Below are 25886 nucleotides of genomic sequence, written 5' to 3' on the forward strand. Positions count from 1 at the left end.
GGGTAGGGAGTTGGGGTGCAGGCTTTGATCTTGGGTCAAGGGATTTGGCATGTGGGAGGGGCTCCGAGCTTAGCCCAGTGTTGGAGCTTGGGGTCCAGACAGGGTTTCAGAGTGCAAACTCTGTGAAGGAGTTTGGGTGGAGGAGGATTCCTGTCTGGGGCAGGAGGTTGGGTGCAGGAAGAGGTTCAGGGCTAGGATAAGGGTTCAAGATCTGACTGGGCACTGTTTAACTGAGACTGCTTCTAGGTGGTGGATCAGTGGGGTTAAAGCAAGTTTACTCCTGCCCTGGCCCTGGGCCTGCCCCACTCCTGAAAGCAGCTGGCATGTATAGCAATGGCTACTCAAAGAATTAAATTTAAGTGCAAGAGAAATGAAAATTATGAAATGCACAGACAAGTCAAAAAACAAAAATAACACACCTTGCAAGCAGTAAAAGAAGTAAAAACAACAGCCTACATATTATTTGGGTCGGGAGATGAGAGTAAAGGACTCTGTGTGTGTAAGAGTGACAGATTTGCATTGCTAAGCTCCCTCCATCCCCTTCTGTCTGTGTGGAGAATGGGTACAGGAGTGGGGGCAGGAGGGAACACCCTGACATCAGTGCCCTTCCTCTCCCTCCCATACCCTGCACAGCAAGCAGAAGGCTCCCGGGGGGGCAGCTCCAAGGCAGAAGGCTGGAGCAGCATGACAGTAAGCGGAGGGGCAACTGAAGTGCCAGCACTTGATAGCTTCCTGGCCAAACCAGTCAGGATCACCTGTCAGAAGTGCCAAGATCTACTGGTAGATCCCACTCTACTGTTTGGTGACCCCTGATTTAAAGCTACACTTGTCCCTAGCCATCATTAATCCACAGACTGCTCTCCGACTCCATTTTTCTTCTGACAGTAACCATAGCAAAAAGACCCCAGTGTCCTTCTACCTAGTCAGCTTAAACAATTCTGTATTGAATGATGCAGACTACAACCTCCAAGTACACCGGCTCCTGTTCTCTTTAAGAACACACAGTGAAACTCATGTCCAAATCTTCTTGTATCAGTCATAGCACAGACTAATTCTCAGATTGATTTATATTCAAATTATAGCTCTTTCAAACTGTTCCAATGTATTCTACTATTCAATATTACAATACCTAACATAGTGAATGTAGTTGAAGTGTTAATGGATCGTTCCCAGTGGTGATTGCCAGCTCCAGCAGAGCTGGTTTTCAGAAGTTTGAATTCGGCTGAAATTGATCTTTCTAAAAGATATGCAGTGTAATTGTAGCAGTTTTGGTCCTAGGCTTTGAGTCAAGGTGGGTGAGGTAATCTTTTATTTGATCTCCTGCTGTTGGTGAGAAAGGTAAGCTGTCAGGCTCCACAGAGCTAAGATCTGAGGAGGTGGCACCTTCTTCCATCAGATCCAAGAGGGACCCTCTCCTGTTTTGCACCTTCCTGGCAACTCATCATGCAAATGGATACTGGAAGTAATTTCATCAGGCTAAATACCATTCCTTTCAACCTTTTCTATTGGCACCCACTTTCCCTATCCCTTTTCAGGGACCTGTCCCGTGAAGGTCTCTTGAGGCAAGAAGTCCAGTCCATCCTGCTACTAGGAATGATCAGACAAGTTCTTCCTGTATTCATTGGAAGGGGATTCTATTCCAAATTCTTCATGGTTCCCAAGAAAAAAGTGGATGAAGACCAATTCTGGACCTTAGAGCTCTGAATGCTTTCATCCAGATACCCACATTCAGGATGTTTGGTGATAATACCATCATTGGAACAGGGGCATTTAAGGGGGTGCTTGGTTTGTTACTTGATGTCCAGGATGCATATTTCCATATAGCTGTGTGTTCTGCTTAAAATATTTCCTATGTTTCACCAGTGGTAGCAGCCACTACCACAACCACATCAGCCTTCATTGCTCTCAGAGGCTTTACAGATGTCCTCTTGGTGTCCTGGCCCATTTTTTCAGATGGATATAGTCCTCTTCCCCTTTCCTGGAACAACTGGATCATCAAGAGTTGCTCCTTCCACAGACTCCAGAAGGCCACCAGAAAGCTCTAGCTCTCTCCCACACCTTGATGGTTCAACTTGGAGAAATCTAGTCTGGTTCTTGTTCAGCACAGCAACTTTATCAGAGCCACGCTAGACTCCCCAATTGGCCCTGGCAAAAAGACAGGTTAGACTCTAGGTACTGTCTCATCATCTACTCTACAGCAGAGTCCGCAGACTGTAGCAAGTTTTGCCTGCATCTCCTAGGACATATGTCAGTCTGTATATTCCGAATGCTCCTGCCCAGAGTGTACACTCAGTATAGCCTCTGAGGAATTCTTCCCTTCTTCACTTATCTTAAAAAAACTGTGTTCCTCAGTTACATTGGCTAGAAGGATAAGTGAGTTGAAAGCTCTTGTAGCTGATGTACTCTATACAGTGAAGGAAACTCTTTGTTCTCATCCTGGCTTCCTAACTAAAGTGTCACCAAATTTTCACACCAGCCAGGCATTCAGCTACCAGGGAGCTTGAAGGGAAGAGACAGGTCTACATCTTATAGTTATGAGATGAGCCCTTGTTTTCTGTCTCAGCAGGATCAAACCTTTCAGATGCTTGCCTAGACTGCTTGTCTCCATTGCAGAGAGGATGACTGGAGCTTCTCTATCCGCACAAAGATGATCTAAATGAATCTCCAAACGCATCTTAGCATGATGTGAATATTCTAGGATGCTACCCTACTCCTGATGTGATGGTCAATCCCATCAGAGCTCAGTCCACTTCAGCATCCTGCTTAAAAACATATCCATTGCAGATGTGCACAGATATTGCAGTCTGTGCACACCTTATCGCATGCTGTCATTTCACCTCCAGGTCTGATGCAGCTTTTGGTAAGGCTGTTTATTGAATCACTCTTCAGCAACCTTCTTTCGAACAGTAACATCAAGTATGAGAGCACCTTGCACAGTAATTTGAGGGGGTTTTTAGATGTGTTGTCCCTGTGCATCCTCCACTACCTTCTATTTTCCCCTCTGTGTAGGGCACAGGTGTGGACCACCAGACCCTGCTGAAAAAATCTCTGATCAGAGGTGCACTCACACCTAATAGGAAGCCATCAATAGGGTGAAACATCTTGAAGAACTTCAGTTACTGTAAGGTACGTAACCGGTGTTCCCTGTAAGCTGTGTGCTTGTACAGACACCCAGGAGAGATTCAGATGCTGCCCAGCTGATTAGCAGAGTGCCTGCAGCTAGATTTTTTTTTGTTTCTGCTTGTGGTGCACATAATATTTTATTCCACACATGGATAGAAAAGATTAGTGGGAACATTGTACATAACTGTTTCCTCTCATCTGTAGGTCACTCGTTCAAAGCAAGCCCAGCTTGGTAGTGACTGAAAACTCTTAGTATTTAATGGTTGTTCATTAATCTCTATAAATCAGTTTCATCTCATTTAGGGATGTTATTTAGGGATTGTGTAGTCATTTGCACAATTAACTGGTAAGCCTGGGTTTATTGGTTAATCCTAATAACTTCACGTGCACGCACACACACTCGTTGCTACCTCTGTAGTAGAGGCAGCAAAGGGGAGGAGAAGTGGGAACTGGTGCCTGTGAGCTGACTCCCCAAGTGTGCTGGATCCTGTGGAGGCAGAGGCAGCAGCAAAGGCGAGGGCAGGCAGGAGCCAATATGTGAGGGGGAGCTGGCTTTTAAGCACCACAGAGGCAGCTGAGGAGGGGAGGCGGGAGCCAGTACACGTGGGAAGTAACTTTCAAGCGGGCTCCCCACACATATCGGCTTTTAAGACGATTCCTCATGAGTACCAGCACCCCCCTGCTTCCCCTGCATGTAAATGTGTAACCATTAAAAAAAAAAAATCTAGTGGTTACATGTTTACAGAAATACACACAAGTTAACATCCCTAATCTCATTCTAGTTCCTAGTACAGCTGGACCTCGCTGGTCCCAAATGGGGGGATTTGCCGGACAATGAAAGGTCCTTTCCCTCATGGCCTGTGCTGCCACCAGGCTAGGGCTCCAGCCTGCCCCTGCTACTGCTCCAGTCCCCTGGGATTCTCTAGTTGCTGCCGGCCCCACTACTGCTGGGGCCATAGCTAAGCAACTGCGGCAGAGCTCCGCAGCCACCTGGCTCCACATCTGGGGCTGAAGCGCTGCAATTGGAGGGCTTGAGCCAGAGCAACCTGGCTGCCGCTAGGGCTGGAGCTCCCTGGCTCTTGGAGCCATAAAGGGGATGGAGCTCCATGACTAGGGCCAGAGCTTCCTGGTTGCGGCCGGAGCTCTACTTAAGTGTTTTATGCAGTCAGGATTGGAGGGCGTGCAGGCAATTGTGCTGCCCTTCTGGTATTGGTTGAGGTACATTTATGGGGCTATTTGGGAAAGCTGCACTATTGCTGTTTGTGTGATGGCGCACATCAGTCTCCTTGTGATTATCGGCACCTTTCATAGACACTAAACTCATGCATTTTCTTTTCAAATTAACTCTTCTCCGCAAACCAGTCCATCTCAGTGTCAATTGACACATAGCCATACCCACAATCTCTTTGTTTGCTTGCTTTTTCTCTTAATGTAAACTACTTCTCCTGTAAAGCAGTATAGGTTTGGTGTAATTAAATCCAATAATTTAGCAGAATTAAATTTTATAAATAGATCATTAGTCCGAAATGCATATTGTAGATTGTGTAATTTGACACAGCAGAGAATCACTGATTCATACTGTTTTCTGGGGGACTGTTGTGGATAATCTGATTTTGTGAATAAGCAGGTATTGAAATTTCTTGTATCTTCTACTAATGTACATGATTTATCTAAATTTTAATTTTTTTTTTACTAATACTGCTATTGAACTGTGATTTTTTTTATAATAATGAAGTTTCAGCAATAATTTTTCACACCACTATCCCATGTTTGCTGGGAAGTTAAATGATAAATTTATTTTTTATAAAATGTGTACGCATGAGGAGAATGTAATATATATATTACAGTCAGCATCAAATCCATTGTTTTCTTTCTCAGCCAGATTGCATAAATTCATATAACATAGTACGGTGCTAAATATAGCATGTCATGTAGTGGATTTTAATTGATAAAATGTGAATGCTTAAGTGGCATATTTTCTAGCCATGAAAAAATGAGTAAATCAAAATTATGTGCTTTAATCTCCAAAGATAACCTGTAGGAAGTAGGGATGTAAGTGGGTAGTCAAGTGGAGTACTCAACTACTCTCCCTCCCCACCCTGCCTCTGTATGAGAGGCAGCAAGTAGGGGGGAACAAGAGGCAGTTCTGGGGGGAACCATCTTAAAAGCTGGTTCCTCCAACACTGTCTCTGCAATGCCACCTCTCCCCTGCTCCCTCTATTCGAGGCAGTGGGGGGAAGGACAGAGAGAGGGAGGCTGCTGTGAAGCACTATCTGCTGATGGCGAGCTGAGGCTGCTCTGGCAGCAGCCCCTGTTTGCAGGGATCTCAGTGAGCTGGACCTCCCTCCTCCACCCCCTGCACCACTACCGCCAAGCTGCCCCTGTTCATGGCCACTGGGGCTACTTGGCCAGAGCAGCCCCTGCCTGCTGACACCCTGGGCCACCATGAACAAGGGCTGCTGGACCCAGCACAAGCTGGGACTGAGCAGTCCTGACCTGCACAACACCAGGACCACTGCAACTCTGTGTTTTAAGTGTAGTAAGAGCTGCCATGCTCTTACTACATTTAAAATGTAGAGCCGTAGTGGTTCAGAGCCAGCGCGAGCTGGGACTGCTTGGTCCTGTCATGAGCCGGCTTTGGGAGCTACCCACACTGAGGCTCTGCAGAGTGGCCCCCTTATCCGCTAATTGTGTAGTCAATACAAACTGTATCAGTACACAATTAGCCAGATAACAACTCTTTAAGAACCTTAGTAGGAAGCAGCAAGCATATTTAGAAGTTTACTTTCCTTTTTTCCTTTGTAAATGTTATCTGCAATGGAACTCAGCAGTTTCCATTGAATGAGAGATCTCAGCATGCGCTTTCTGTGTGATGCTCCTCCATGAAATGCTTCTGAGACTAATTGACAACCGTAAAGCACTTTTTTTTAGTAATAATGTGCAGTTCTCTTTAAATACATATCCCAAAACAGGAAGGAATTTTTAAAGTAAATCTGTACCTCATATTTTAAAGTTAAATTAATTTTATAAGACAGCTCACATACTCAGCTCTATCCTATGGAGGAGTGATGATCAATGATGTATTTGCAGAGTGTATGTTGGGATATGTTGCTGAACTGATATGGATACCACTGACATAAGAACGGCCGTACTGGGTCAGACCAAAGGTCCATCTAGCCCAGTATCCTGTCTACCGACAGTGGCCAGCACCAGGTGCCCCAGAGAGGGTGGACCGAAGACAACGATCAAGCAATTTTATCCCCTGGTTATGGACCTAACCTCCATGAAATTATCTAGCTTCTCTTTAAACTCTATTATAGTCCTAGCCTTCACAGCCTCCTCTGGCAAGGAGTTCCACAGGTTGACTACACGCTGTATGAAGAAGAACTTTCTTTTATTAGTTTTAAACCTGCTCCCCATTGATTTCATTTGGTGTTCTCTAGTTCTTCTATTTAGGGAACTAATAAATAACTTTTCTTTATCGGCCCTCTCCACACCACTCATGATTTTATATACCTCTATCATATCCCCCCTCAGTCTCCTCTTTTCTAAACTGAAAAGTCCCAGTCGCTTTAACCTCTCCTCATATGGGACCCATTCGAAACCCATAATCATTTTAGTTGCCCTTTTCTGAACCCTTTCCAAGGCCAAAATATCTTTTTTGAGGTGAGGAGACCACATCTGTACACAGTATTCAAGATGTGGGCGTACCATAGTTTTATACAGGGACAGTAAGATTTTCTGGGTCTTATTTTCTATCCCTTTCCTAATAATTCCTAGCATCCTATTTGCCTTTTTGACCGCCACTGCACACTGTGTGGAAGTTTTCAGAGAACTGTCCACGATAACTCCAAGATCTCTTTCCTGATTTGTCGTAACGAAATTAGCCCCCATCATACTGTACGTATAGTTGGGGTTATTTTTCCCGATGTGCATTACTTTACACTTATCCACATTAAATTTCATTTGCCATTTTGTTGCCCAATCACTCAGTTTGGTGAGATCTTTTTGGAGTCCCTCACAGTCTGCTTCTGTCTTGACTATCCTAAACAGTTTTGTATCATCTGCAAACTTTACTACCTCACTGCTTACCCCTTTCTCCAGATCATTTATGAATAAGTTGAAAAGGATTGGTCCCAGGACTGACCCTTGGGGTACACCACTAGTTATCCTTCTCCAATCTGAAAATTTACCATTTATTCCTACCCTTTGTTTCCTGTCTTTTAACCAGTTCTCAATCCAAGAAAGGACCTTCCTTCTTATCCCCTGGCCAAGGAAGAAGGTGGTGCATTTTAACTTGTTCATCTGTTGGATGTTTTATATAGTGCTAAATTGAGCAAATAATTTAAAAACTGTTCAGGTTTTTTTCCCCCTTACATAATATCTGAAAATTCTTAATTTAAGAGTCCTTGACAGAATTTATAAGAAAATATCAGCAGAGAATGTCTGCTGCCTTAAGCACTAAATTTCAGCATTGCCTTCTTTTTCCTCAATGCTACAGACATTTTATTTTCCAATACTTTTAAGTGGATGTGAGTGTAAAGTGGTGAAAGAAAACATGATTAATTTTACATTATGCCCATTCATTAACATTTTTAACCTCAAGACTAATGTATGAAAGAATATGAGGTTAGGTAAAAGTGAACTTGTAGTTAATTTCATTTAATAACATTGGCATATTATACTCACTATGCAACTTTTGTCTAGGAAGTTGTGGTATTGTGTAATTTAGGAGACTTGATATTGGTAACTGGATGTATTTCAATACTCTTATTGTTAATATATTTCTTTAACAGGTTTATAGCTCCTTTGTTCATATAGGCATGTAAAGCACTTCATACATTATATATGTGCAGGAATCACTTGATAGCATCCTAAAACATACTTTCCTTCTGGGCTATCATAGCACAGTTGTTTTAACAGAGTATGGCAGTACTAAACAAGCCTAGGACAGGGAGTGAAGAATATGGTCTTGAATTGAAAACAGAGGGTTTAGGGAGGCAGAAAAACTGTAACCTGATTAGAATTTGGTCAGGATATCTGGCAGAAACTAAAGATTCTACTTCCCCTATAGAAGACTTATGCTGAGACATTGATGCTCTTCAAGACAGTCTGAAGAGGTGATTCATATACTTTCTTTGTCACTCGTTTTATCCTCATTCTTCTGTTCAAATAGTGACCATTGCAGGTTTGATGGAATTAAAGGCCTGGGTGGTACAGCTGCAAACATAGTAGTAAGCTTCTCTGAACATACCCTGCACTTAACTGATAGCTAAACATAAACTGAATGCCATCAGTGTAATAAAGTTTTTTTAATAGATTACTAACTTCTAAATTACTTATATTCATGTTGTCTCAGCAGAGCCAATACTCCAGTGAGCACTTTGACTTGCATTTTGTACTGTATTGACATCACTTTATTTTGTTTAATTCAACAGGGATATAAAGCCAGATAACGTTCTTTTGGACATGAATGGCCATATACGCCTGGCAGACTTTGGATCATGCTTGAAAATGAGTGAAGATGGCACTGTATGTATGAAGTTAAAACTTTAGTCAGGGCCTTCATAGTAGGGCTTTTTAGATGCCATGAAGATGCAGTGTCTGCTTGCGAGCCTGCAGCCTGGCCATAAGGGTATATCTGCGTTGCAATGGGGACTATTAATGGCAGCTTGTGTGGAAATTACTGTGCTAGCTGTACTTTCTAGCTAGCTTGCTAAAAATAGAAGCGAGGATGATGTGCTGCAGGTTTGAGTACCAGTTACACAAGCCCATGTGACACTCCTACTGCCCTGCCATGCTTTCCCCCAGGAACATACTCACTTGTGCAGCTGGTGTAAAAGCTGTGGTGTCCTCACTTTAGTTCTTAGTGAGGAGGGGAAAGAGTCCAAATCAAAATATGTACATTTGTACCTGAATTTTGTATAGATAGAATTTTTACAGACTACACATATACACTTATATGTATTAGTTATACACATCTGCTCCTCAACCATTCCATTGCTAGCTGTTGAATATCTCATTGATGTTATAGAATATCTAAAGGTAAAAATGATTATATATTGATTTAATGAATTAGTCACAGGCTACAACCTTGAAATCATGGGAAAAGCTAATCGGATGAAGGATGTATGTGTCTAGTCGAGTAGTCAACTACCCGATCAGCCTTCTCACTTCCTTTCCCCCATCTGCCTCTGTATCAGAGGCAGCAGGAGGTAGAGAGAGAAGCAGGAGCCAGTGCTGGGGGGAGCCAACTTAAAAGCTAGTTCCCCCCCAGCACTGTCCCTGTGAAGCAGGGGTCAGGGGGCAAGGGAGGCAGAGGCGCAGCAGCTCCTACTACATTTAAACTGCGGGGGTAGCTCCTATACCCAGTGTGAGCTGGGACAGAGCACCTCCCTCTTATCAACTAATGATGTAGTCGATACAAATTCACTTAACATTCTTAAATCATATATCATCTCTGTGTTTTGTACTTTGCTGGTGGTGTGATGGGTACCCAGGTGGGACAAGTAATGGCAAAATGATTGTAGTATCACCCACTACTGAGCATAAGAACATACTGGGTCAGACCAAAGGTCCATCTAGCTCAGTATTTTGTCTTCCCACCATGACCGATGTCAGGTGCCCTAGAGGGAATGAACAGAATAAGTAATCATCAAGTGATCCATCCCCTGTTTCACATTCCCAGCTTCTGGCAAAAAGTGCCTGTCTTGGCCTTATCCAAAATAATATGCAGAAGGAATTTGATTTCCTGGTTTCATGGTATCTCAATGGTATTTGCCAAAAGAGCATACAACTTAAGCATCAGCCACCATCCCCGAGATTTTCCTTTATATTGAAGCTTAGTAGCTTATCTCCTTATCCTATCCAGTACACCTATCCTGAACACCACCACAATAAGCTGTTTTCCATCCACGCCAACATGTGACAACTACAAAAACAAGCTCTACACTCAGCGTGGACACTCCCTCTTGTATCTCCAAATCAAATCACAAAAATGGGCATGGGAAACATACTGAGAACTCGGTAGCTCCCTGCTTCCTCCCTCAACCTTTGACAGCCATTTACATCTCTAAACATGCACACATACTGAGGCAAAATATTTTCTCTTCATGTCGTAATGGTATTTATACCAGTCTTCTCCTGCCCTTCCATCCCCTCCACCACCAATCAGGCTTGGTTGTTCTGCATTTCCTATTGCACATACAGTATATATTTCACCTTAAGACCACTGGGAAATCAAAGTTTGCCTTTGATAACTTTTATTTTTTGCCAGATGTATTCAATTAAGTTGCATTGGAGTCCATTTGAATTTATCCTATTTTTCTTTTGAATTTTCTGTACATATTCATTAGTTAATTTTAGTGTTATGATTGATAATTCTTTTCCCTTTTATAAAAACAAGGATTTCCTATGTCTTCATTTGCCAGAAATACTACGATATGATTAAGAATTCTATCTTAAGGAAGCCTGGAAGCCTTCCAGAATGATGCTTGTTTATTTTTAAGGTACAATCTTCTGTGGCAGTGGGTACGCCTGACTACATCTCGCCTGAGATATTGCAAGCAATGGAGGATGGGATGGGAAAATATGGACCTGAATGTGACTGGTGGTCTTTGGGTGTCTGTATGTACGAAATGCTGTATGGTGAAACACCCTTTTACGCAGAATCATTAGTGGAAACCTATGGGAAGATTATGAATCATGAAGTAAGAAATATAATCAAACATATATGTATTTATTAAAATATCTATCTATGCAGAAGTTGATGCCTTTTAAAGAAAACTTGATTTTTATTACTATAATTCTACACTTATAATGCAATTTTGTAGGCTTATCACTCATTTTAAGGAATCTGTTAGCTTTCTTGAGTTTGCAAGAATAGAAAAACCCATCTGCTACTGCTATAATTTGAAGATTACCTTCAAATTATGATTTTTATTTTTAAATGTTTGTTAATCTTTGCAAAATAAAAAAAGAACTAAACCAGCCACCATGTTTATGGACCCTACTAAAAAATGTTTACACTAGACTCTGCAGTAGCAATTACTTGTTATTTACACAGCTGACACATTTTCTGTTACACTGGTAATCAGTACAAATAAGGAAATCAGAAAATTAAGCAACCTGAGCTTGAGTTTCTATATAAACACAAGGGATTGATTTTTGCCCACTGTTGGTTGCAAAATTGGTAGGGACATTTTCATTTGTAATCTTTTGAATGAATTTTAAATAGTGCAAAACAATACAGTAAACGGCTTGTGGTTGGTGTTTTTGGAGAAACATTAGAGAGAGGGTGATGCATTTTGGGTGCCTAAATAATAGGAAAGCTTTTTCCAATATAGGTATAGCTGCAGTTATTACAATGGAACTTCCTCAGAAGAATTAAAATGATGTAAGGATACTTGTGCTCTATCTAAACTAGAGCTTACAGTGTTGATAGTACTGATGCAAAGCAGCTACCAATTTACCTAGTGCTGCTTCAGCCAGTGAGTGTTACTTCATTTCTGTTTTTAAAATGTTGCTATATTGCATATATCTGAATTGGAGGATGGTCCTATCTTAACTACTTTTGGCAAATTGTCTGATTTGTCAGTTTTGTGATATTTTGTGGTATTTATACCTATAAATGCTTTTTGTAATTTCTGTTGTCTTGCTGTCTTAATAATGCAGTTTCTATTTGGTTTTGTTCATAGATGTGATTATACTGAATTTTCATTTACAATTTTGAATTTCATTTAGGTTAAGTCTTGCTCTCTTAGAACACTTTGCACATTTGTGGTTTGACAATCCCACTTAAATTTCTTTTCTTTAAAAAAAAATTCTCATTGTTGCAGTAAAAGACCACGGAAACTAAAGTGGAAACTAACAGACTGAACAGGGTAAACAGTGAAACTTTACTGTTCATAGACAGTGTCAAGTATATAAAGTAAATAAACATAAAACGGAAAAACAATTTTATATTACCTTTCATGTATAAACTTAAAAAACAAAAAATAGTCTGGTAGCACTTTAAAGACTAACTTGGCTACTCCCGATGCTTTCATTTATAGTAATTCAAATATGAATTTGTTAAGAATAGGTACATTTCAGGTGTAATTTTTAAGTTGACTTTATTTGGCAAAGATGAAAATCTAGTCATAAATAATTTATAATGTAAAATATTTCATAAAGATTAAAATGCAGTTAGTACAGATGCTAAAAATACTGAATTGACATTTTTTCCTTACATGCATACTACCGATTGACATGGCCTAGTATTACTTGAATGTTTAGTAGAGAATCTCAGATATGAGAACAGGATTGATATTTTTTTTGTCAATAAGAACACAATACAAATAAATAAAAACTGATTTTAAATGGATTAATGTTGCTGACAATTTAAAAGCTTGATAGTTTATTATTATACGGCTTTACTTTTCCTAGCCATTTCAGTAGCAAAATTTACTAAAAGGAAAACAGTATAAATACAAAGTTCCCAAAACACTACAAATGAAAATAGCTAAAACAAAATTTAATATTTTGGGAACTAATTTTTTATTAGCTTATCAAATTTCAAGGTAAATATCACTTTCAAAGAGGCTATTGGTGCTGTGTAGTCAACTTTTTCTGTGTAAAATTTCTTAATTTTTAAAACAAATTTTTAATCATGCCAGCGGTATTAGGCTAATTTTTATCATTATATATAGTTTTAAAAATTAGAAGGGGATGGAGAGCAATAGCTAAAAATATCAAAAATACATTTTAAAATGGGTAGAGCCAACTGAAGAACCACAGTTCTATAATAAGGATGTTAAGGACTAGTCGACTATCTGATAAGCAAATCCATTTTACAAAACTGTTTAGGATAGTCAAGACAGAAGCAGACTGTGAGGGACTCCAAGAAGATCTCACCAAACTGAGTGATTGGGCAACAAAATGGCAAATGAAATTTAATGTGGATAAATGTAAAGTAATGCACGTTGGGAAAAATAACCCCAACTATACGTACAGTATGATGGGGGCTAATTTGGCTATGACAAATCAGGAAAGGGATCTTGGAGTTATCGTGGACAGTTCTCTGAAAACTTCCACGCAGTGTGCAGCGGCGGTCAAAAAGGCAAATAGGATGCTGGGAATTATTAAGAAAGGGATAGAAAATAAGACCCAGAATATCTTACTGCCCCTGTATAAAACTGAATTGAATACTGTGTACAGATGTGGTCTCCTCACCTCAAAAAAGATATTTTGGCCTTGGAAAGGGTTCAGAAAAGGGCAACTAAAATGATTAGGGGTTTCGAACGGGTCCCATATGAGGAGAGGTTAACGCGACTGGGAATTTTCAGTTTAGAAAAGAGGAGACTGAGGGGGGATATGATAGAGGTCTATAAAATCATGAGTGGTGTGGAGAGGGCCGATAAAGAAAAGTTATTTATTAGTTCCCATAATAGAAGAACTAGAGGACACCAAATGAAATTAATGGGTAGCAGGTTTAAAACTAATAAAAGAAAGTTCTTCTTCACACAGCGTGTAGTCAACCTGTGGAACTCCTTGCCAGAGGAGGCTGTGAAGGCTAGGACTATAATAGAGTTTAAAGAGAAGCTAGATAATTTCATGGAGGTTAGGTCCATAAAAGGCTATTAGCCAGGGGATAAAATGGTGTCCTTGGCCTCTGTTTGTCAGAGGCTGGAGAGGGATGGCAGGAGACAAATCGCTTGATCATTGTCTTCGGTCCACCCTCTCTGGGGCACCTGGTGCTGGCCACTGTCGGTAGACAGGATACTGGGCTAGATGGACCTTTGGTCTGACCCAGTACGGCCGTTCTTATGTTTATGTTCATTTAAAAGCGTGCAGAGCCCAGGTGACCCAGGTCCCAGAGAAATGCCATCCAGCTTATCCTGGGTTCCACAGAAATGTTGCACAGGGCCCGAGATCAGTCCCCAGCTGACCCTGGGCTCCATGTGGCATTTCCGCAGCTGACCCTGGGCTCTGCACACTTTGGAATGCCATGCTGGAGCCCGGGATCAGCTGGTGAGTCCCCAACTGGTTATGGGAAAATGCTGCGTGTAGCCTGGGGTCAGCTGGGGAGTCCTTAGCTGATTCCAGGTTCTGCAGAAATGCTGTGTGGAGCCTGGGATCAGTTCCCAGCTGACCCCAGGCTCTGAGAGACGTTTCCACGCAACCCGGGATCAGCTGGGGACTCCCCAGCTGATCCTGGGCTCCAGTGCAGCACTCAGAGCCTGGAGTCAGCTGGGGAGTTCCCAGCTGATCCTGGTTCAGGGAAATGTCGTGTGGAGCCTGGGGACTGTGTGGCATTTCAAAGGGGCAGTATGGAGCTCTGGGTCAGCGTCGGACTCCCTGGGGCAATTTCACGGAACTCTGAGTCAGTTGGGGAGTTCCCCGCTGACCCCAGGCTCCGTGAGGGTGCTTCAGCTCTAAATTGCCCCTACTGGGGACTCTTGTACATTTCAAAGCTGGCACGCTGTTTGCAACCTGGGGCCAGCGAGAGTTCTGCTGACTCCGGGCTCCATGTGCTTCTGCTTTGAAATACACAACGGAGCGGAGCTGGGGCTCTTGTACATTTCAAAGGAGGAATGTGGAAGTGCCTATCAAGTACTCAATGGAAATTCCATCAACTACTCAACTAGTAAATTACTTGTAATTTAACATCCTTATTCTATAACAGTATTCGTGTTTCTGGCAAGCAATGGAAAGATTCTTAGTAGCTAACTTGTAACAATGTGTACCAGTGAAGATCTGCTCCTAGTGTCTCATACTCTACTCCAGTGTGCCATACAGAATCAAAATTAAAGTAAAAGGTCAAAGCTTCAGTTTTTATCATACAATTAATGTGTACAATCAGTGTATTAAAACTAATTGATAATGTATTAAAGCAGACGGGAATGGATAAAAATTGATTTGGAAAAAATACTAGTGAAGTTCCATTGTGAAATGAATTACACCTTAACAAGGGATATAAGAGGTTGTTTAAATACATTAGGAGCAAGAAAAAGATGAAGGTAAGTTGACAACAAGAAGGGCAAAGATTTTGCTTCAGGCTTGACTAAAAAAGCTAAAGGTGACCAGATGCTTATCGCAATTACATTAACAACAAAGGAGAAGGAATTTAAGATAGAATAGGGAAAGAACAGATTAAAGAGTAGATAAATTAGATTTTTCAAATCAGCAGAGCCTAATGAAATTCATCCTTGAGTACTTAAGGAACTAACTGAGGCAATCTTTAACAACTGTTCTTGAGAATTCATTGAGTATAGGTGAGATTTCAGATGATTGGAGAAGGACAAATTTAATACCTATCTTTAAACACAGGAACAAAGAGGATCTGAGGAATCCTAAACCATACAACCTAATGTACCTTCCAGTTATCAACAAGAAAAACTGTTAATCATGTAATTTATAAACACCTAAGGGACAATAATGTAATAAATAGTAGCCACCATGAAATTGCTGAGAACAAATCATGCCAAGAGAACCTAATTTCCTTCTTTCACTTGGTTCTGGTCTTTTGGGTTGGGAATGGAAGCTTTAGATGTGCTTATATCTTCATGTTAGTAAGGGAAACCAGGGAAATGTGATTACTATAAGGTTAGTTGCACAACTGTTTGAAAGACTAGTGGTTTGCTTTCATTCTGGGAGGTCTTACTAGGAGTCCTGCACAGGTCTGTCTTGTGTTCAGAATTCTGTAGTTTTATTACTGACTTGGCTAATGAAATGGGGAGAATGCTTATAAAATTTGTGGTTGACACCAACCTGCGAGGAGTTTCTAGCACTTTGGAGGACAGGTTTAGAATTAAAACTGACCTGGATGTATTGGAGAACTGATCTGAAATAAAAAAGATGAGATTCAATGATGAATTGTCCCACCCTACTGGAGAGGTCTCAGCTGTTGTACTCTGTTCAGTTTTGAATACCGCACTTTAAGAAAGATGTGAACAAAGTAGAGCAACAAAAATTGTAAAAGATTTAGTAAGTCTTACCTGTGAGGAAAGGTTGAAAAATTGAGCATGTTTTAGTGTAGAGAAAAGAAGGCTAAGGAGGGTCCTAATACGTCTTCAAATACGTTGAGAACTGTTATAAAGAGGTCAGTGATTGATTGTTCTCCATGTCTACTGAAGGCAGGAGTAAAAGTAACTATCTTCATCTACAGCAAGTGAGATTAAGATTAGATATTAGGAGAAATTTTCTAATTATAAAGGTAGTTAAGCAATGCAACTGGCTTCCAAGAGAGGTTGTGGATTTTAAGAACAGCTTAGACCAAGGGTGAGCAAAAGGGCCTCCTTGGCCTGGATCTGGCCTGCCAAGCGAGTTGATCTGGCCCACGTAGGTCCTGCCACTCCCCTGCCCCTAGGCCCTGATTGACATGGGGGTGGGGGGGTTCATGTAGTCTCCTCCCCCTGCCTAGAGGGAACTGCCAGCTATTCAGAACTGATGGCAGTTCTCTCTGGCAAGGGGAGTGAGTGCAAAGACTTCACATGCTCCCCCACTCAGACCAATCAGGCTCTGTGGGTGGGAAAATATGGAAGTGTCCTGGCTCTGCCCCTTCCACCTGAGGTCGCACTTCAAAAATTTCTGAAGTGGCCCCTGGTTAAAAATTATTGCCCACTCCTGGCTTAGACAAATACCTTCTTAGGTATACTTGGTCTTGCTTCAGTGCAGAGAGCTGGACTTGATGGTTTTGAGGTTCTTTCCAGCCTTACTTTTTTTTATTCTGTTCATCATGCCGAAGACTTCCATTACTCATAATAGATTTGAAAATGGTAGCTTTAATTATTCATTTCCATTGCCATTTCTGTGATCAAGTAAGCTTCTTTACCAAAATTGTTTTTTCTCTTTCACGGGACTTTTCCAATATAAAATTCACAAATGAGATTTTTTTTTTCTAGGAACGCTTTCAGTTTCCATCCCATGTGACAGATGTATCTGAAGAAGCAAAAGACCTTATTCAGCGACTTATCTGTAGTAGGGAACGTCGACTGGGACAGAATGGAATAGAGGATTTCAAATCACATCCATTTTTTGAAGGACTTAATTGGGATAACATTCGTAACCTAGAAGCACCTTATATTCCAGATGTTAGCAGTCCTTCTGACACATCAAACTTTGATGTAGATGATGATGTATTGAGGAATCCTGTGAGTCTTTCATTTGAACATTGTATTATTACCTTCCTGTATGTAAAGTAATAGTAAAAACTATTAGTTCGGAAGTGAACAACTTGTTTCTGCTTACATAGTTTAAGCTTTCAAACACACAAAAGCCATGACATTGTTACATTTTTTCCTACAACTTTTAAGTCCATTTGCATGTGCATTATATAACTCTGAGTGTGATGACACATTGCTCATCAAAGCCTCACCCAAGGCTCTGAGTTTATGATCACAGGTATGTAGTTCACATGAGATCGTGTTACACTCATCGCTGCCTGTTGGACCATCCTTGGGTTGCAGTCAACAAGATTTCTGCTTTTTGGATACTTGAAAATAGGATTTCCCTCCTCTCCCTCTGCCCCCTCCCCTCCATCTCAGCCTCCTAATAGCTTACAAGAATGAATTTAGCAAGAAGAGCAGAGGGGAAAGTATTCTATGTGCACATGAGCTTATCTTATGGAAATATGAAGTTATAGTACACAGGAGCACTGGGTTTGATTTTGATAGATTGGTGCAAGAACAAGAATATTATATCTGTAAATGTATTACATTTTGGATTTGTCAAACAGAATTGCTCTCTAAATGGAGCATAGCTAAGAGGGTTTTCAGTATGTGTTGTATTGTGAATGACCATATTTGAGAGAAGATTTTTGGTACAGTAGGAGATTGTTGCAGTATGAATAATTACATGCTGTGCACTGATACATTCTACGAAAAGGTCACTTCAAAGACTATACTCATATATTCTAAGGCCAGGTGGGACCAATATGATCATCTGGTCTGACCTCCTGAGCATTAAGGAACAAAAAAACACATAAGGTTTTTAAATGTTTGTCTTGTTTTCACTCATGTTCTTTTTATGCAGGAAATCGTGCCACCAAGTTCTCATACTGGCTTTTCTGGATTACATTTACCTTTTGTTGGGTTTACATATACAACTGACAGGTAGGCAAAAGAAGCAGTTGCTTGTTACATATATAGTTCAAATAGGGCTAATCCTAGACAGTTTACATTCACAAGCACACTGAAGAATGTATGTAGATAAAATACACTTTTTTTGGCTATACGTGAACATTTTTTCTTTGACTTCACAGGAATTAATATTTTTTATTTATATGTAGTCTTTCTTCATTAATTTTAAATATAGCTTATGATGCATGTGTCTCTTATTTTTGGTGTTTGTGTGGTTTCTATAGTTATATATGTTAAAATAGCAGTTATCTACTGCAGCACTAACTCTGGGAGAAACAGAATATAAATATAGCTTTCTGGAGGACCAAAATGATGGTATTCTGGATTTTTTTTAATGATATCACATGGAATAGTTACAGTTGATATAATCACCATTGAACTTTTCTTTAAAAAGTTCCTTTTTCTGATGTAACTTCCCATATATCTTAACCATAGGATTAAACTTTGTTGTTTGGTAAATTTTATTTTAGTTTTCAGCTAGACTTACGATATTTTTCAGGGATATTTTTGGCTTGTCATCACACTTAAAAAATATCTAATTTCAAAGAGAAGCTATAGCAATATCAAAATTTCAGTACACCTGATTTTTATTAATGGATTCAAAACACCACTTTTCATGTGTAGAAAGTATCCAAATCCTGCTATTATTTATTTTGATGCTTCTAATGTAGATGGTCACTGCGCAGTTATAAATTGGCCATCTTTTCTGGTACTGACTGAGGCAAGTGTGGCTGTGTGGCATCAGAAAGTTGGTTGCAATGGCTGTTTTGGAGTTTCCTCATTCTAAGAATATGATGAGCCAAGATTCACTTAGACTCCTAAGACCCATTTCAAGCAAATTGGAATTAGAGTCTAAGAGCCCGGGTGCCTTTTTTTTTTTAATTATTTTGTATGCCACACTAAAGTCAAATAAGGACATCTATTGCATGACAGAGAGAAGAAACCTGACTACAAGTTCGGAATGAACTAATAAGCTGTTTCTGTGTTTTAATAAACGTCCTAATGACAATCTGCACATGCTAGTAAATTTCAGCAGTCATTCCAAGTCATCTCAGGTTAGATAGACCTAGAAGAGAAATGTGACCAAATCTCAAAGCAAAGTACTATGCTGATTACATTTGATTTCTTCTAAATCCCTTACCAAAATTGGTACAAAAAATGGATCAACAGCACATGAGCCTGGTAAAATGATCCAATTAACAAAAGAAATGTACAGATATAAATTAAATATATTAGTCCCAAGAGAAATAAGATGGGTCACATTAGGACAAATAACTTTTTCAGTTGGTCATCTAGCTTGGTTCTGGGCTGCTGAGTGCCAGTGATATATACTGAGATGGCTTGGATCTGATACAATAAGCTTGAGTTTCAGAAAGTATTGACAGTACAACTTACATCAAGATTCCAGAAAAGTCTATTATTGAGTGTACTATTCCAACAGATCAGATTAGCTGAAGGGGGCAAAAAAATTTTGTTAGCACAGACAGAACTTGATAGACAAGGTCCTGAAAAGATACGCCCTCCTCATAATTGGAGATATGACTGTTAAAGTAGGGAGCCAAAGACACTGGAAGGGAAGTAATTATAAGGAAACAAGGCCTCAGTAAAATGAAAGAAAATGATAAAATGTTTGCTGGGGTTTTTTTTTTGTTTTGTTTTGTTTTTAATGACCAGAAAGTTGAAAGAACACAGGGGTTTTTCCGACAGCGGTAAACCTCTTTGTACGAGGAAGAAGCCTTTTTCCCAAAGAGCTTATTGGGAAAAAGGCGTGTGTGGATGAGAAAGGGAGGGGGGAAGGCGGGTTTTGAAAGAAGAGACCTCCAGGAAAAAGCACAGGTGCCCTGGTGGCCACTCTATCCACAGCAATCAGAACTTAAATGCAATGAATGTGGACACTATCTTCTGAAAAAGCACATTGCTTTTTTGTTGTGCTTTTGCTGTGTAGACGCTGTCTTTTGAAAGACGTATTTCCAGAAGATCTCTTCTGGAAAAGCTTCTTCCGAAAGAAGCCTGCAGTCCAGGCATAGCCCAAGTCACTAAGGATCTCTTTTCTAATGTGTACTGGGTAATGAGAGATCACAGTATAACCAAGAGGTGTACAGTGGTCTTTCACACACAATTTAGAAGATCTAGAGTTTGTAGATTACATCAACTCACATATAGAGATACAAATCCGAACAAGTAATCTCTAGGCATTTGCATAATTAGTACAGTTGAAAATCATCACTGAGGAAAACTGAAGCTATGGCAATCAACAAACAAGAAACAACCAACACTATCTGGTATAGAAAGAGAAGAGGTCTGATACTTTGTGTATGTTGGCAGCATTGTAAGTAACACGGATGGAACAGACCAAGACATTAAAATTAGAATAGCAAAAGCTAGATAGCATGCTTTTGTAACTCTGAAGCTGATTGGGAAAAACAGAATCTTGCCCTCCAAACTAAACTTTGAATATTTCAAGCCCTTGTAAAATTAGTCTTATTAGATAGTGCTGAAACTAGGAAACTTATTGAAACCTTATATAAACTTCAGGGTTTTTGTAAAAAGCTCCCTCAGACAGAATCCCCGTATCAGATGGCCAGGAAAGAAAAATCACAAATGAAGTGCTCTGGAGGAGGATGAAACAGAAACAAATAGGACAGGAAATTACAGAATAAAAATGGAGATGGTGGTTGGTTAGGGATGTTAAATATTGGTTAATTGAATAGTCGAGTAACCTCATGAAATTTTATTGGATGGGGCCAGCAGCGACTGTATCAGAGGCAGCAGCATGAGGTGCTAGGTGGGAGCTGGTCTGCGAAGGGAGCCAGTTTAAAAAACTCCCCTTCTGGAATGGCTGTCTGTCGCCTTGTGCTGCTGCTTCTGTGAGAGGCAGCAGTGCAGGGTGGCAGCAGTGCCTGTCTGGGGGCAGCCTGAGTGCCTGGACTCAGCGCAAGCCAGAACTGAGCTAGGCTACCTTCCTGCCTAGCTCTTAATACGCTTGAAATGCAGAGCTGAAATGGTAGGTCCCAGACCCCAACATGGGTCAGGACTGAGCTGGGTTGCGTGCCCGCTTGGCTCCTATACACTTTAAATAGGGAGCCACAGCACGGGTAGGTCCTGGACCCATTGAAAGCCAGAGCTGAGCTAGGTTGCTGGCCAGCCTGCTAAAAATTTATTGGAGAGGGAAATGCGTGTAGTCTATAGCATTAACCTATAAGCTTTTGCTTATCGGTTAATCAACTGTATTATTACGTCTCTAAAGGGTAGTGTATGTATGGAGGAACAACCTAAATAACATAAGACAGGCATTGGACTGGAATGCCTGGAACAAGAGGTGACAAAATAGACCAAGGATAGCATGGAAAAGCATAATAGAAGCAGAATTGAAAACTATCAAAATGACATGGCTGACCTCAGCAGGAGACTGGCAAAGATGGAAGATGGTGATAGTGAAGGAGTGGAGGTGTATTTCTGAATGGAATAGAAAGGCTTGAGAGAGAGAAACTGCAAAACCTTGGCACGAGTGTGTATAGTAGCACCACATTGAGTGTTGTGCTCAGAAATTTAATTGTAACTGTTGTTGAATTCCGCCATGAAACTGCTACGGATTATGATAAATATTCACCCATGTATTGTTTTGGTTGCAGTTTATTTTCTGATAGAGGCTCTTTAAGAAGTTTAATGCAGTCTGGTGCAGTAAGAGATATGGATGTGCAACATGACTTAGAGAACAGCTTGCAAATAGAGGCTTATGAAAGGAGAATACAAAAACTGGAGGAAGAAAAACGAGATTTGAATGGAAAACTGCAAGGTTAGTTGTGTACATTTACTGGGATTTTCCGTTCAAATTATGAAAAGCAGTAGAATGTTTTTAGTTTGGCTGACATTTTTTTCTTACTCAATTTAAGAATCTACACAGATTGTGCTGTCCCTGCAAGGTTCAGCTTGTGTTAAGGGAAACACAAACCGTGATAAAGAAATCAAGAAGTTAAATGAAGAAATTGAGCGTTTAAAGAACAAAATAGCAGGTAAGTGTCTGCATTAATGGCCGATATTCTGATTGGTATGTCATGTACTGTAATAACTTAATTCTAGTATCAATTAGTAGCATGAATTCTTGGCTCTCTAGATTTGAATTTGGTTCAGAGTAAGTACAAGTAAAGTTATTGATGAATGCTAATGGAAAGAAAGGATACTTACTAGAATACTTATATTAAGCACCAGTACAGTATTTTCAAATAAACTGTTAACTTTACCTCATCCTCCTGAGCCTGATAGCACATATTCCACTGGAAGCCAAGAGGAGAAGGAATTGGTTAGATTCAGTTAGATAGGTTCTGAATTTAATCTTTCCTGTGCTTTTAATCTTTTTTTTCATGGGATGAAGGGGCATTTGTCTAGTGTTAGGTATGGAAAGCAGTAAAAAGAAATTGTCTGATTGTTTTGAGCCCACTCAATGCATCTTCATCTAGTGATGTCTAAAATGGGCAAGTTGACAAAGGCAAGTACTCAGGTTTTACCCAAGAGAAGGAAGACAACTGTTGGATCCAAATAGATTAATTGAAACTGCTCTTTGACTGCTCTGTTCTGTTCATTCATGTAAATATGAGATTAGTTTTAGAAAACCTTAAAAAGAGGGAATTAGAGCTACTTTTCACTTAGTGCTAGCTAAACTCTCTCAGGCTTTTAGTCTTAACGAAGCTATACAGTAGAGAGGCTCACAGTTGTCTTTACTATAAAGAAAAAAAGAATAGAGATTTAAGTTTGTGAGCATATCATCCTTAAATTTCTGCAGCCCTTAATCTGTCATTTTCCACTTCATAAAAGCCTTCATTCTGCCTTCCTTCCAGATTTCTTAGCTCAAATTGTATTTTTTTCCTTTTCAGGCATCTTCTCACTGAAGATATGAGCATTCCATGTTATTGTAGCACATAATTTCCTTATCTCCAGTTTTTAATGTCATCTTTACTCATTGACTTCACCCCACACACATTCATGGGGAAGTCCTTTTCCTAGCCATGACTAATTTTCCTTCCTTCCTTCTCAGTAGTCATTCCCTTAAAGGTCTTTGTCTAGTTTTAGCCATCCTAAAACCTACCCTAATCTGAATATAATGCCCTACTAAAAAAAAACCCCATTCTTGTATTTTGCAGGATGGCATTCCGCCCTCCTCCCCCCTCCTCCCCCCCCCCCCCCCCCCCCCGCAAAAAAAAAAAAAAAAAGAAAAAGAAAAAACACTGTTCAGAATTTTTTGTGTCTGGACAAATGTCTGTCTCTGTGACATTGGGGCTCTTAGTAGATATACAAGTGAAAAAGTAAAAATGAGGATGAATCCTTGTGCACAGAGATTGACTAGAAGGCTCTCCGGAGTGGGGAAGAATAAGAAAAAACATTTAAACTCTTAACAAGTTCCCAGCAAAAGTTAGTGGTTTCTTCATGTATCATTGTTACTTGTGCTTTTGGTGTAAATCTGGGGCAAGTATGCTTATTTTGAATTTCTGTACAGATTCAAATAGGTTAGAACGACAGCTTGCAGATGCGGTTTCACTTCGCCAAGAACATGAAGATTCCACACACAGGCTGAAAGGACTTGAAAAGCAATACAGGACACTAAGGCAGGAGAAGGAGGACCTTCATAAGGTAATGTTCTTAAGTGTATACCTTTAAAAACACTCTCGTCGGGTAACACAAAAATAAATGTGACCCAGTGACAGCATTCCCTGAATATTTGAAATGGTACTTTTCCATTATGTCCAATGTGTCAGCATATTAGTGCACCCATTCATTTAATCAGTAATAGAATGTCAAGATGAATAATAGCTGCTCAAAGAGACATGTATTCTACATCACGTGTTGGTAGATATTCAAGTAGTTTTAAAAGCTCTGCTTTCTATTAGTACTTAAGGCATTAGTTTATTCTTTCTTTTTCAGTATGTTCATGATATCCCTGATGAAATAGTGGAAAGTTGAAAAGCCAGGGAAAATAACCTGGTTTGTCTTGGCCAAAACACATAATTTATAAAGTCTTTAAGTATTCAGGAATGTGGAGATTAATTTTCTAATTGTTTAAAGAAGGGTCAGTTTGGCTGTTTCTTTACTCTCAATATGTTGAAATATTCACAGAAGTTTTAAAATTGAAATTGTATGACTAATAAGAAATTCCAGACTTATTGACATGTATTTTATACAAATATTTCAGTAAGTTTAGCTGGATAACTATTCCTCATTGAGTCCACTGCTACTCTTTATAGTAAATGAAATTTTAACTTCCATTTTATAAAGGAACAATATGCCAAAGCTAGAGCATCTATAGGATTTTTAAGATTGTTGTTCTCCTTTAGTGGGTAATACTACATATATCTAGCACAATTCAACTCTTTCATGCTGTCCTTTTTCTAATATAATAGAGTATATTATCTCTCAATGTTGCACTGCAGTAGTTTAACTATTACAAAGTAACTGTTAATACGTGTAAAGGTCACAGAAGGATACCTGTGTTAGTCTGTAACTGAAAAAACTTAAAACAACTAGTGGTCCTGCAGCACCTTAGAGACTAACAAAAAATGTAGATAGTAGTATGAACTTTTGTGGGCACAACACACTTCAAAGGAAGGCGCAAAGGATCCAGAGGTACAAATAAATAACAGAAAAAGAGGGGATGGAGAGGGAAAGAGAAGGAAAAAAATCTTGTCAGTTAGAGTGTGGACTGTAAGTGCCCAATACTCAGCTTTTGCTATCATTACGATGTTGAATATAATAGCCCATCCAGTTCATGTCTTTGTTCAAACCTTAAATAAAAGTGTCAGACTTGCAAATGGAGGCAAGTTCTGCAGATTCTCTCTCCAACTGGTTTTTTAAATTGCTTTGTAAAAGTATAATCATTTTTAGATCTATTTAATGAGTGCCTGGGTAAGTTGAAACATGCCCCAAAAGATTTCCGCATGTTACCATTTCAGATATCTGATTTGTGTCCATTAATCCTTTGTTGTAGAGCAGTGGTCTCCAACCTTATTAACCACAAGATCACTTTTTCAATTTAAGTGCAATGTAAGATCTACCTCAAATCCAAATAACCTTGCCCCACTTTCTTCCCACCCCTTCTTTGAGGCCCCACCCCTGCTCCACACCTTCTCTGAGGCCTCATCCGGCTCACTCCATCCCCACTTTTCCCCCATCCTCACTCACTTCCATCAGGCTGAGGTAGGGTGTTGGGGTGCAGGCTCTAGTCTTGGGCCAAGGGGTTCGGTGTGTGGTAGGGGCTCTGGGTTTAGCCCAGGGTGGCAGCTTGGGGTCCAGGAGAGGTTTCAGGGTCTAAGCTCTGTGAAGGAGTTTGGGTGCAGAGGCACCCACTTCTAGTGCACTAGGAGGTGCAGGGCTTGGGCTAGGGTTCAAGATGCAGGATCTGGCTGGGCATCGTTTAACTGAGACTGCTTCCGGGTGGTGGAGCAGTGGGGTTAAAGCAGGTTTACTCCTGCCCTGGCCCTGCACCACTCCTGAAAGCAGCTGGCATGTACCGCAGTGGCTCCATGATGGCTCCATCGCCTTCTCTCTGTGTTATGCCTTATGCAAATACATGGCACTAAGATAAGGATTGTTTTGGGCTGATGGTATACTTCATGTCTTCTCTTCAACCAGAGACTATTATGGAGTTGGAATATC

At 40.3% G+C, this 25886-nt stretch overlaps 1 protein-coding gene across 8 annotated transcripts in view; it reads left to right on the top strand.

The window, feature by feature from the left end:
• The window catches only part of CDC42BPB (CDC42 binding protein kinase beta), a 138444-nt gene that overhangs the window by 67498 nt on the left and 45060 nt on the right, over nucleotides 1-25886 (top strand). For all 8 annotated transcript variants that reach the window (XR_012903286.1, XR_012903287.1, XM_075926512.1 and 5 more), the window contains exons 6-12: nucleotides 8562-8655; nucleotides 10632-10832; nucleotides 17007-17255; nucleotides 18136-18215; nucleotides 21875-22038; nucleotides 22136-22255; nucleotides 23734-23867. Coding sequence is in view for 6 of the 8 variants with exons in the window: in XM_075926512.1 (XP_075782627.1) it covers nucleotides 8562-8655; nucleotides 10632-10832; nucleotides 17007-17255; nucleotides 18136-18215; nucleotides 21875-22038; nucleotides 22136-22255; nucleotides 23734-23867 (1042 nt within the window). In the remaining 2 variants the exon portion in view is untranslated. The remainder of the gene's footprint in view (nucleotides 1-8561; nucleotides 8656-10631; nucleotides 10833-17006; nucleotides 17256-18135; nucleotides 18216-21874; nucleotides 22039-22135; nucleotides 22256-23733; nucleotides 23868-25886) is intronic.

Source organism: Pelodiscus sinensis, chromosome 4 (genome assembly GCF_049634645.1).
Source record: "Pelodiscus sinensis isolate JC-2024 chromosome 4, ASM4963464v1, whole genome shotgun sequence".
Classification (NCBI taxonomy): Eukaryota; Metazoa; Chordata; order Testudines; family Trionychidae; genus Pelodiscus; species Pelodiscus sinensis.